We start from the raw sequence: 12868 nt of genomic DNA, 5'->3' as shown, positions 1-12868 counted from the left end.
AGACATGCATGGTTAAAAAATCAACCTCTACCAGATCATGTAAAGGCAAAACTTTTGGATGCACCTTTGGAAAAGAACAAGCTTTTTGGTGCTAATGCTAAGGATGTGTTAAAGTCCATCGAGGAAAAAGCAAAATCAGTTCAGACGGTGAAAGATTTCCTCCAGGTTCAACCCCCCAGATTCAGTAGGAATTGGCCTTCAAAAAACTGGTCCTTTCCTAATCCTGAAAAATTTCAAAGGGGTAGAAACAGACGTGGCCGAGGAAGAGGACAATACAGAGGTCCTTACAGGGGACGACAATGGCAGCCAGCAAACCAAAGAAGTGACACAGGGGTTTCACCTGCCCCACAGCCACAGTCTCAATGACTTTCCTCTACTTCCGCCTACCAGGGAACAAATAGAAGCTCCCTTGGCGGAAATTATCTCTGTTTGCAGACAATTGGCACAGATTGACAAAGGACAAATGGATTTTGGACATTTTAGACCGAGGTTACAGGTTCCATTTTCATACCTTACTAAGAAAACAAGGCATGCCAAACCTACCACAAAACCAGAGGGCAGAGGCTATCAAGCAAATCTCTTTGCTGACTCTGATGAAAGCAATAGAAAGAGTTCCACAACAAGAACAAGGCCAGGGGTTTTACTCAAGACTGTTCCTTGTTCCAAGAAAAGAATCTCAATGGAGACCAATACTGGATTTGTTCGCATTAAACACCTTTCTCATAGTACCAAAGTTCAAAATGCTGACTCTACAGCAACTCCTTCCCATGCTGGGCAAGGGGTCTTGGCTGATTACTCTGGACCTCAAGGAGGCATACCTGCATGTCCCTATCAGACACAGCTGCAGAAGATACCTCAGATTTCTTGCAGGGCCAGAGCATTATCAATTCTCAGCGTTGCCATTTGGCTTATCTACTGCGCCCAGAGTGTTCACAAAATGCCTGGCTTCAGTAATTGCTCATTGCAGGCTCCAGGGGATCCAAATTTACCCGTACCTGGACGACTGTCTCATACAAGCGGACGACAAATTGATGTTGACAAAAAACTTGGACTATGTCATACGATTACTTCAAGCTCTGGGATACACAGTCAACTTCCAAAAGTCAAGACTTCAGCCATCCCAGCAAATAATCTTCTTAGGAGCCAAATTAGACACAGCCTCTCAAATGGCTTACCTAACAGAAGACAAGCAAGAGAAGTTAACTCATTATTTCAAGGATTTGGCAAAACTTACCCAGATGACTGCAAGGAGATTCCTACAGGCCCTGGGTTACATGGCATCCTGCATTCTCCTGGTTCCATTAGCAAGACTACACATGAGAAAGCTTCAATGGTACCTAAAAAGCCTATGGTCTCAGCACAGCAACAACTTAGAGACAACCATACCGCTCATTCCATGCCTACAAAAGGAATTCCTATGGTGGGCCTCGGTAAGCCAGGCAAACACAGGTATGTCATTCAAAAAACCACAGATAACACAGACCCATGACCACAGACGCCTCAGACCTTGGATGGGGGGCGCACATGGAAGGCAGATGTATACAAGGACAATGGTCTCCAAAGGAAGCACATCTGCATATAAACAAAAGGAAATGCTGGCAGTAATGCATGCCATCGAGGCCTTTCAACACCAACTTCAGCAAGGCCATCTACTGATACGAACAGACAACACCACTGTGATGTGGTATATAAACAAGCAAGGGGGCACCCATTCTTACCCCCTTTGCAGACTGACAATGCAACTTTGGGAAAAATCACTGAGCCTAAACATTCAGTTACAATCCCAGTTTGTTCCAGGCAAAGACAATGTGCTGGTGGACAGCCTAAGCAGGAATTTCACAGATCCACACGAGTGGAGGTTACATCCGAAGATCTTCACACAGCTCACTTCGACATGGGGCAGGCCAGAAGTAGACCTTTTTGCCTCTCACCTCAACCATCATCTACAAAAATTCTGCTCAAGGACATACCATCCACAAGCTTGGAAAACAGATGCTCTCTCGTTCAACTGGAACTTCCTAAAAATCTATGCATTCCCACCTCTGCCACTGATGACCTCAGTATTACTAAAGCTCAAAGCAGAAAGACCCAAGGGGATCCTAATAGCTCCGGACTGGCCAAGACAGCACTGGTATCCACTACTACGGAGCATATATCACACCAAGAAGTGGGCCCTTCCACAATGGCCTCTACTTTTGACTCAACACAACTTCAAAACAGTGCATCCAAACCTTCAGACACTGCAGCTAACAGCCTGGGAGATCCCATGAATAACCTCAACCTATCTCTCTCCAAGGAAGTTCAGCGGATACTAACAGAGGCTCGAAGACCATCCACCAGAAAGGTTTGCTTAGCAAAATGGAAGAGATTCAGCATTTGGAATACCAGCAAGGGACATGATGCATCATTATTGAACATCCCACTCATCCTGGAATATTTGGCAGATATGCTAAAGAATGGACTCTCATATTTTTCCATAAAGATACATGCATCAGCTATTTCAGCTAGATATAACACTGATCCGCCGGTCTTTTCACATCCTTTGCTAAGGCAATTCCTCAGGGGAATCAAGAACATTAGGCCACCAAGAAAGGCTCCAGTACCAGCCTGGGACCTCAATTTTGTCCTAGAAAAACTGACTCTACCTCCATTTGAGCCAGCAGCTACAGCTGATTTGCAATTTCTCTCATGGAAGACAGCTTTCCTGTTGGCAATTACCTCAGCAAGAAGGGTTTCGGAACTGCAGGCCCTAATGGCAATACCACCGTTCATAATTTTCCACAAAGACAGGGTTTCATTAAGGACCAACCCTACTTTTATGCCAAAGGTGGTATCTAGGGTTTCTTTAAATCAAGCTATTCATCTGCCTGCATTCTTCCCCAATCCTGAAAATAAGGGGGAAAGACTGTTACATACCTTGGACATTCACAGACAACTTCGATACTACCTGGACAGAACCAAGACCAGTAGGAAGTCTGAACAACTTTTTGTAGCTTACGCCCCTGCAGTCCAAGGAAAAGCAATTTCAAAACAGACTTTTTCAAAATGGATTGGACATTGCATCAGATTCTGTTATTCCTTTCATGGAAAGACTGTTCCAGCCAATGTCAGACCACATTCCACCAGAGCTACAGCCACCTCTACAGCGTTCTTAAGAGGGGTGCCTACTAAGGACATTCTAGAAGCTGCTACATGGAGCTCCGTGCATACATTCTCCAAACACTACAATCTCCCTCTATACTCCAGATCCAGAGCAGGCTTTGCTTCGGCAGTCCTGCAGGGTTTGATTGCCACACCATCTTTTTCCTAGAGCATTCCTCCTCCCCCAGCTAAGCTATGGTATTCTACCCATATGTTATGACTGCAGTTGCATTCTTGAAGGACACAGTTTTGTACCTACCATAAATGTAGATGTCCGATAGATATGCAACTGCAGTCGGATTTTTCCTCCCTCCATACCCCTCTATGCCTAGGGTCCACTCCTATCCCTGTTTCTCTTAGCTGGGGATATCTGTTATGGTGTATCTGTTTATTGCTCATTTATTTGTCTGGAATCCTGTTTTTGTCTTCCAATTTGATTACAGCCTTCCTTGGAGGGCACCTGGCATCTGGGGCAAGAAACACTGAAGAAAATGGCATCGGCTGATGCTTATGTACTCCAGCCGCTCTGACGTCGGAGAGAAATGCGACATCAGCCGACGTCGGACCCAGACTTTGGATTCCGGCCGACCGAGGGCTGCCTGAGGCAGGACAACCCATATGTTATGACTGCAGTTGCATATCTATCGGACATCTACATTTATGGTAGGTACAAAACTGTACTTTTTCCCTCTGCAGTTTTGCAGGTCCTTCTTACCAAACCTTAATCTGTGATCCCCCCCCCCCCTTTGTCTTATTCCTGGGCTTTGGGAATAACCCCATAGGTGAGGACTGCAACAGTGAAACATGAAGAACATAGTACAGTTGTGTACACTTACCATAATGTAGATGTTTGTGTGTATTCACTGTTGCAGTCTTGGTTTCCCACCCACCATTCCCCCTTTTTTCCTAAGGCACAAACTGTATATTTTTATTTTTGTATGACGTGTCCAGGGTGCTACCATTCCTGGGTTAGCCTTCTTTTGGGGCTCCTGACATTTAAGGCAAGAAAAACTGAGGAAATGGCATCGGCTGCCTCCCTTTATACCTGACGTTCTGATGTCAGTTTTACAACCGGCGGCAGCCAGCATCATATACCAAGGTATTTGGGCCAACTGAGGGGTACCGGGAGCCAGATAAACCCATAAGTGAGGACTGCAACAGTGAATACACTTGAACATCTACATTTATGGTAAGTGTACACAACTGTACTTTACTTTGGAGGGAAGGTTAGCCATTTTTGCAGATGTCTGGTACACCATCACAGATGACAAATGGGTGCTCAAAATAGTATCCCAAGGCTACAAGTTCTCCTTTCACACCTTCCCTGTCCGCCAAGGATACCCAGGTATTCCCCCACATCAAAGGGCAGAAACAGAAAAACAAGTTTCTTCTTTGCTAAACCTGGGAGTAATAGAAATAGTTCTTGCACTGCAGATATGCCAGGGTTTCTACTCAAGACTTTTCCTGGTTCCCAAAAAAGGGGGAACCTGGCACCCTTTTCCGGATTTGTCCATGAACAGGATCTTTTGAATTACATCAATAATTTGGCAAGCATGACCCAGCTCTCTGCAAGGCAATTCCTGCAAGCCCTGGAATTCATGACTTCATGTATTCTGATGATTCCATATGCCAATGCCAGACTACATATGAGGAAAATACAATGGTACCTCATAAACCTTTGTTGTCAACACACTCAGGATTTAGACTTGATACTTTCTCTGATTCCCTGCCTGCAGACAGAGTTCCTTTGGTGGGAAAGGCCTATGCACAGCACAAAGGCCTGCCTTTCTCTCCACCTCCTGCCAGCCAGACCCTCACCACAGTTGCTTCGGACTACACTTGGGGAGCACATCTAGAGGGCAGATGCATTCAGGGGACTTGGCACTGTGGGACACAGCTTTGACTTACCAAGTACATCTTCAAGCTCAATTCCTGCCAGGAAAACAAAATACTCTGGCAGACGACCTAAGCAGAAATCTTATGGACCCGCACGAGTGGAAACTGGATCCACAAATCTTCAGCATGTTAACACAGAAATGGGGGAGCCCAGACATAGATCTGTTTGCCTCTCCTCAAAATTATCAATTGAATAGATTCTGCCCAAGGACTTACCTCAGACAAGCATGGAAAGTGGATGCACTATCCTTCATTTGGAAAAACCTATCAGTTTACGCCTTTCCTCCTCTGCCTCTTCTACCCAGGGTCCTACTAAAAGTCAGGCAAGAGAAACCAAAGATAATACTAATTGCCCCGGACTGGCCCCGCCAATACTGGTACCCAATCCTAAGGAACTTGTCTCAATACCCAGCTTGGACCTTACCTCAAAGACCTCAATTACTGTCCCAGCAAAATAATCAGATCCTGCACGATCAACTCCAAACATTGAACCTGGCAGCATGGCTGATCATGTAATTATGCAAACACCACCTCTCAGTAAAGCTGTAATGGATGTCATTTTGGAAGCCAGAAGGCCTAGTACTAGAAAATCGTATGCTGATAAGTGGAAGAGATTCTATGCTTGGAATCAAGCACAAGGAACTGATACAGCAGAACCAAATATTCCTCAGATATTACAATACTTGACTGAGATGCTTGACAAAGGCCTAGCTTTCTCATAAATAAAAATCCATGCCTCTGCCATTTCGGCTCATTACAATAGAGAGCCACCAGTCTTTTCTCATCCTTTACTGAAGCAGTATCTTAGAGGAGCCAAAAGTTTAAGGCATCCCAGAAGATCACCAATACCTGCATGGGACCTCAATTATGTATTTGAAAAGCTCACCCTGCCTCCATTTGAACCAGCTGCTACTGCAGATATAAAGTTCTTATCATGGAAGACAGCTCTGCTCCTAGCAATTACTTCAGCATGAAGAGTCTCAGAGCTACAGGCCCTCATGGCGGTGGAGCCTTTTATCATATTTTACCCAGACAGGGTGTCTCTGAGGACCAATCTTTAGTTTATGCCTAAGGTGGTTTCCAGTGTGGCTCTTAACCAAACTATTCATCTGCCAACCTTTTATCCAAATCCGCAGAACAAGGGGGAGAGAATGCTGCATTCCTTGAACGTACACAGACAGCTAAGATTCTACTTGAGCTGGACTAAAGCTCTAAGAAAAACTGAGCAATTACTAGTGATTTATGCTGCAGGATCAGAAGGAAAGGCTATTTCAAAGCAGACTATTTCAAAGTGGATAAGCCACTGCATTCGTTTCTGCTACTTACACCATGGCAAACCTGTGCCCAAGAGCATTAGGTCTCATTCCACCAGAGCTGCAGCTACATCAGCAGCCTTTCTCAGAGGAGTACCAACCAAAGACATTCTAGAGGCTGCTACTTGGAGTTCTTTTCACACCTTTACAAAGCATTATCATTTGCTTTTCTACTCCAAGTCCAGGGTAGGCTTTGCCACTGCAGTTCTGCAGGGCCTTATAGCTGCCCCTAATGCTGTTTAGCTCCAGCCTCCCATCCATAGCTTTGGGATTCTACCCAAATGTAATGACTGCAACAATGAAACATGAAGAACAATGTACAGTTGTGTACACTTAACATAAATGTAGATGTTCGAGTGTATTCACTGTTGCAGTCCAGGTTACCCGCTCGCCATCCCCCTTTCATTCTGGAGTTTATCTTTCCTTCTCTATCTTCTGCAACCTATGTGGTGTATTTGCTTGTAGATGAAGGTAAAGTTTGTATTGATTCATGCATATATAGTTTATATATATATTCTTGCTACCTTTTTGGGGGCACCTGACATCTGGGGCAAGAAAAACTAAAGAAAATGGCGGTGGCTGCTTGTTTTATACCCCTGACGACCTGACGTCATGGAAGAGACAGAAACTGACATAGGACCCAAGACTTTGGAATTCAGGCCGACTGAAGGCAACCTGCCAGCAGATTACCCTAATGTAATGACTGCAACAGTGAATACACTCGAACATCTACATTTATGGTAAGTGTACACAGCTGTACTTTTCTTATGCAACTATACTTATCTTGTAGTATAATCTCAAAAATGCCAAGAAGCTCACATTGTTTTCTACCATGTGATAAAACATTCTTTTAGATTACCTTAGCAAATATTGAGGATGGTTAGTTTTTGAAATGGGCTATGTTTCAATAGATTTATTACCTTTTAGAAGCTGATATGCCTGATCATGATTTGGAACCTCCACGGTTTGCTCAGCTTGCATTAGAGCGTGTTCTTCAGGACTGGAATGCCTTAAAATCAATGATCATGTTTGGGTCACAAGAAAATAAAGATCCGTAAGTATTTATTATTTAATAAATAAGTATAGTATAATGTTTATGCTTATATAGTAAAAGTTGCTTTACTTCAAATAAATGTTTCCTTTTGTTCCCAAAGCCTTAGTGCAAGTAGTAGAATTGGCCATCTTCTTCCTGAAGAACAAGTTTATCTTAGTCAGCAAAGTGGAACAATTCGGTTAGATTGTTTCACACACTGCCTGATTGTGAAATGTACAGCTGACATCTTGGTAAGCTACTTCATAGTTTTTATTATATATATATCTGTGTATGTTTGCTATAAACATATAATGCAGTTGTTCTGATGTCATATTTAATAGCTGATATAGATTACCATTTGTGATGAAAATGGTTTGCATGTACATTTAGGATGCAGTTAAGTCTTGTTCAGAGTGTCCTTATTGTATGAAAAGTGCTTCAGAGTTTTAGTAGATTAATATATTACTAGGGAATGTGTACCTACTCACATAAGTGCAAATCAGCTTTACAGATTGGGTCTTACTTTTAGGGATGTCTGCAGCGTGTGAACCCTTAAAACTTTGAAGGGGTGTCTGCAGTGAGTGACAACTTCAGTTTTCACTCTTGTGGGCCCTCTGAGCAGATAGTTGTTGCATTTTGTAGCTCCCATGCTCAGGGGGTTGCATTGGCCTTCCACCAGCACAGATTCTGAAGCAATGTACAGAACTTGAAGGGTTCAGTGAGCCTTACATTTCACATTTCTTTTGTAGCAGTCATACACTTTGGGTCTTAAACATAGTTATCTTCACTGGCCACTTTCCTGTTTAATGCTAATGTTGTCAGATCATCATCCAAAGCCTGCATTAGCACTGCGTTGCCTGGGAAAGGAGCACAGTTTTGAGTGCCACATGTGCCAACATTTTAATCTAGTTATGGAATAAACTAGATGAAACCCAAATGTTAGCTTACAAGTCTGTAAGATGGTAGATGTGGAGAGTAGCTAGCACAGGGATTAGTAAGTGGGTTTCTCATGCAGTCTCAAGTACAGTCCAAAGCTAAAGGGAAAGGATAAGGCCCATCACTGAACAGGGCTTACACCACCTAAGTCTTCTGAAAAAAAAAAAAAAAAAACCCGCAGATTCTGTTTTTGTGTCATTTGCAACTTGTTTGTTATTTAACAAATAAAAGATTCACCATACTCCATTCCCCATATGATGATTCAGAAAACAGTATGGTAGGTGTTCCCTGGCAGACTCTTTTGGGACCTAGTTGTGCATTTCATGTACTGCTTCCTCATATTGGTGCTGATAGCAGCCAAGTTTGCAAACATGGGCTGGGCCATTTAGTACCCTGTTGATCGATGTCTGGTTGGTCTCAAGTGTAAATGTACTTCCTTTCTATCCTCCCTTCATTGCAGTGTGTCATCAGAGTTGAAGGGCTGTTTCCCCTTTCTGCACTTGATGTCTGTGTGGTTATCCATGGGGAGTTAGATGTTAAAGCGAACTTTAACATAAGGTAATACATGTCTGAGCAGACAAGGGAGCCCACCATTATTACACATCTGTTTACCAGTGTGTGTCTTTGCACATGCTTGTCATGGACCTGTGCAGAATTTCCCACTACAGGGCACCCTTTGCTGATCCCCCCCTCCCCAATTGATTATTGCAGAACACCTATTATTTAAGCTGCTTCTGCAACATGTAGACAACTTTCCCTTTTATCTGCCTTCAAATGACCCTTTCTTTGTGGATGGCCCTCAGACACAAGACATCCTCCATTGACCAACTTTGTTGCCCTGGTACCTTCATGCAGAAGAAGCCAAACATTTGAACTGAAGTAGTTTACTTCATTTGATGTTCAGCCTGTGAGTATCGGATCCATAATGGATCTGAGCTGGCAACTTCACAAGCATCTGCTTCGAGCACCAAGCTCCTCCCCCAACTCATAATATGCCACCACTATCTTCCAACCCTCAGATCTCGTTTGCTGCAGGTTCCAATGCATCGTGATTCTTGAGCTCCAGGTTGTGAGTAGGTTTTTCCCCTGTTTTGTTAGTGTTTAGTGTGTGTGCTGGTAGCATAGGTTTCTTTCCTTCCTTCCCCTCTCTGGTGTGTCGTGTGTAGGCACTTTTCCTTAGTTTTTAGGTAGTTTTGCAGTAGTTAGACCCCCCCCCCCCCAGCCTTCTGTGTGCTTGTGGTTCTGAGTGTGTGGTGAGTGGAGTGTGTCTGTCAAAATCTTGTTTTTGGGACTAGTTATGGCTGATCTCCCTAAGCAAGTCTTTAAAATATGCACTGTGTGTGGCCACAAACTCTCTCCTGCTGACGGCCACACTCTGTGTGCCTTGTTTGGGTGCTGCCTATCTGTCTACTGACTACAATATTTGTGGTGGTTTTAACTCACGAGCCCTCAAGGACCGTAGGGCTAAACTAGTGATGAAGGGCCTGCTCCCTTCTATGGAGGTGGCCAACTCCACTTCTGCTTCAGTCACAGCTGCTGCTGTGACTGCTTCTCCTTCTACTCCCATCCTTGCTTCTTCTCCCTCCCAGGCTGGGATTCATCCTCCGGCCTTTAAGCCTGCGGAAGGGGAGCATAGAAAGGACAGAGAGAAGGAGAGAGAGCATATGAGTGAGAAGAGAAAGAGGTCCCCAGACCTTTCGGCTCCAACTGGACCTCCCACCAAACTTCAGTCTAGGTACCGACCTGACTCCCCTCAGCTCCGATCTCCTAGATTTGATCCGTAGCCGGAGGAACCCAGGCCACCTTCTAGAGCCTCGGTTCTTCGACCCGCCAGGTCAGAGTCTGTGGCATTGTCGTGGTCCACCTGCAGTCTGTCTGAAATTGACAGGGATAAAATGATGCAGAGATTTATTCGCACACAAATTCAGATGGCAGTCTTGCCGGCACCCTCTCCCTCTGGAGGAGGGAGTTGGCTTCCCTTCTTTAGACCTATATCTCCTTCTCCTATCCGATCCCTGGTTTCGGAGAACATGGATCTGAGTGTTTCCCTATTCAGGGGGTCGGCACCGACTGTACCGGTTTTCTCGATGCTGGCAGCTGCTTTTGGAGCATGTCGGATCCGACTGGCTCTCTGAGCCAGAGCCTAGGTGTTGTATCCGAGGGTGTAGTGCTTTTTCTGTCTGCTCCAACTTTGTCAGGTCACAGCCACCTCCTTGGAGCTCCATCTACTTCTGGCTCAGCTCCGATTCCAACGTCTGATATGGGGAGAGCGGTTCCCTTAGTGGTGTCCCAGGAAGTTCAGTCTCCTTTGGTGTTCGATGAAAGGGTTCTCTCTAATGGATCGAGGCCCCTGACTATATCCTCTGATTCTGCCCAACTCCCTCTGCTTTGCGTGCAAATCCAGTCATTTTACCACAGGGACAGCCTGTGCTCGAGGAGCCACAGGCGGTTTACCTTGAGGAAGAACAAGTAGTTTGCGAGCCCCCTCAGGAAAACCCAACCAGAGAGGTTCCTCGCTAGCATACGTGCAAGGAGGCGGCACGTGGACTCCTCCCCGGAGTCCCTCATTGAGGACACTGATTTGGATGATGGGGAAGGTTCCCTCAGATCACCTTCTGAGGTTGTCTCCTTCAGAGGCATCATGGAAATCTTGCACCAGCGGGGAGGTTGGTCCACCCCAAAACCTTCCTCTCGCGAATTGGTGTTTCTGGAGTTTTTCGGCACAGGCCCGTCTGCTTCCTGGGTGTCCCTTCCCCGTAGATCCATTAGTGGACTTGGTCATCTCGCAGGCTTGGAAGGAACTGGACACTATGGAACCAATCCCTAAATGCCCGTACAAAATATTGAGCCCCCCCTGCAGACAGACTGGCTTGGAATAAAGGGTCCCCTGTAGATGCTATGGTGGTAGCAGCCGCCAACAAGAAGGAACTAGCCCAGGAGAGTTCCTCGGTTCATCCTCCCGACCGTGAGTCTAGGATGATGGATCGCCTTAGGGAAGTGACTTTATGCTTCAGGGACCTTTTCTGTCAGGGCGCTGAACTATCTGGCCCATGTTACTTGACTATAGTGTGAGTGCAAGCTGGTTAAGGAACTGGCTGAGTCACCCCCAAAGTCCATGTAGCAGGAAGACAGGGCTACGTTCTCTGCAAGGATGGCTACCTCTACAGCAGTTTCAAGTACGTCTGAGATTCCTCTCGCATGCGACTGAAGGAGCGGCTAAGGCAGCTGGGTCCGGCATGTCCATGAGGCGCAACACCTGGCTCAGATAGTGTCCGTTCACAGAACCCTTCATAGGTTGATACTAGGCTATCTGCCCTAGGGCATTTATAAGCCTAGCCAGAGTGTGTTTGGATTTTGCCACCCTTTTAGATTAGTTGACTGTGCCTCTGTGTAGTAGGTCACAGAAGGTAGCCCTTTTAAGGTTAGTTTACTGTACCTCTGTCAAGCAGGGACACAGAAGAGATCCCAGGGGTAAACTTACGATCTCCCATCCACTCAAGATTTCTCATGGAGGGTCAGTGAGGGGCTCTGCCTAACATGGATTGGGATTTTGTTCCAGAGTGAGGGGAGCCTCTGGGATATGAATCTGTCCCTCCAGCATGTCCTATTTATTTCTGTGCTGAGGTTCAAGTCCTAAGGGATTTGAATTTCCTGAGGTGAAGCATGTCCATTAATTCTGGGTTGGACATGGCTTTATACGTCAGACACAGATCGCCTCTGAGTAGGCGGTACGCAACTGAGTAGAGCTGGAGTTTCTTTAGCCGAACTGCATAGGGCATCTGTTTGAGCCCCTTGATCCTCTTGGTGAGATACTTTTGGGGTCTTTCCGGTTGCTGCAGGTGTCAGGTAAGGTACATCCCAAATGGGGGCATTGTACTCAACTATGGGCCTGATAAGTGATGAGTAGAGGGGCACAATGACCTCTCTTGATCTAGATGTGAACCCTTTCGTGATAAGGTGGGCTATATAGAAGGTCTTTGTAACCACTTTGGCAAAGTGATTGTCAAAGGAGAGATTGCTGTCTACTTTGGTCCCCAAGTCCCTAATTACTTCTTCCATACTTAATGGATTACCACCTATGTGGTAATTTGTGGGCATTTTGTTTTTCCCAAAGGGGATGACTATGCACTTATTGGCGTTTAGCTTTAGGCCATGGCTTTGACACCAGTTATCCGTCTCTGTGAGACCCTTTTGGAGGATGCTTGTGTCAGCCGGAGAGTCGATTACGGCACCCAGTTTGCAGTCATCTGCGAACTTGGTCATCCATAGTCCACCCGTGTTAGCCTGTACCTCGGAGAAATATATACCGAACAAGAGAGGACCCAGGACTGAGCCTTGTTGGGGCACCACTTGTAACTGGTTTAGAGTCTTGACATGGCACCTGCTAATCTGACCATGTGGGTTCTATCCCTGAGCCAGTTTGCAGCCCATCTTGTGACATAGGGGTTGATATTTAAGCTGGTGAGCTTATTTATGATGCCCGAGTGGGGTATTGTGTCGAAGGCTTTTGCGAGGTCCAGGTAGGCTGTGTGGACTACCTTCCCTTCAT

The 12868-nt window shown here is 45.5% G+C and overlaps 1 protein-coding gene across 1 annotated transcript in view; it reads left to right on the top strand.

Moving 5' to 3' along the window:
* The window catches only part of UBR5 (ubiquitin protein ligase E3 component n-recognin 5), a 3965620-nt gene that overhangs the window by 2642945 nt on the left and 1309807 nt on the right, over window positions 1–12868 (top strand). The window contains exons 33-34 of the mRNA XM_044065648.1: window positions 7278–7404; window positions 7505–7634. Coding sequence (XP_043921583.1) covers window positions 7278–7404; window positions 7505–7634 — 257 coding nt within the window. The remainder of the gene's footprint in view (window positions 1–7277; window positions 7405–7504; window positions 7635–12868) is intronic.

Source organism: Protopterus annectens, chromosome 3.part0 (assembly GCF_019279795.1).
Source record: "Protopterus annectens isolate FY-2018-M chromosome 3.part0, PAN1.0, whole genome shotgun sequence".
NCBI lineage: Eukaryota > Metazoa > Chordata > Ceratodontiformes > Protopteridae > Protopterus > Protopterus annectens.
The sequence above is the reverse complement of the archived record's forward strand: the minus strand, read 5'-3'. Positions and strand labels throughout refer to the sequence as shown.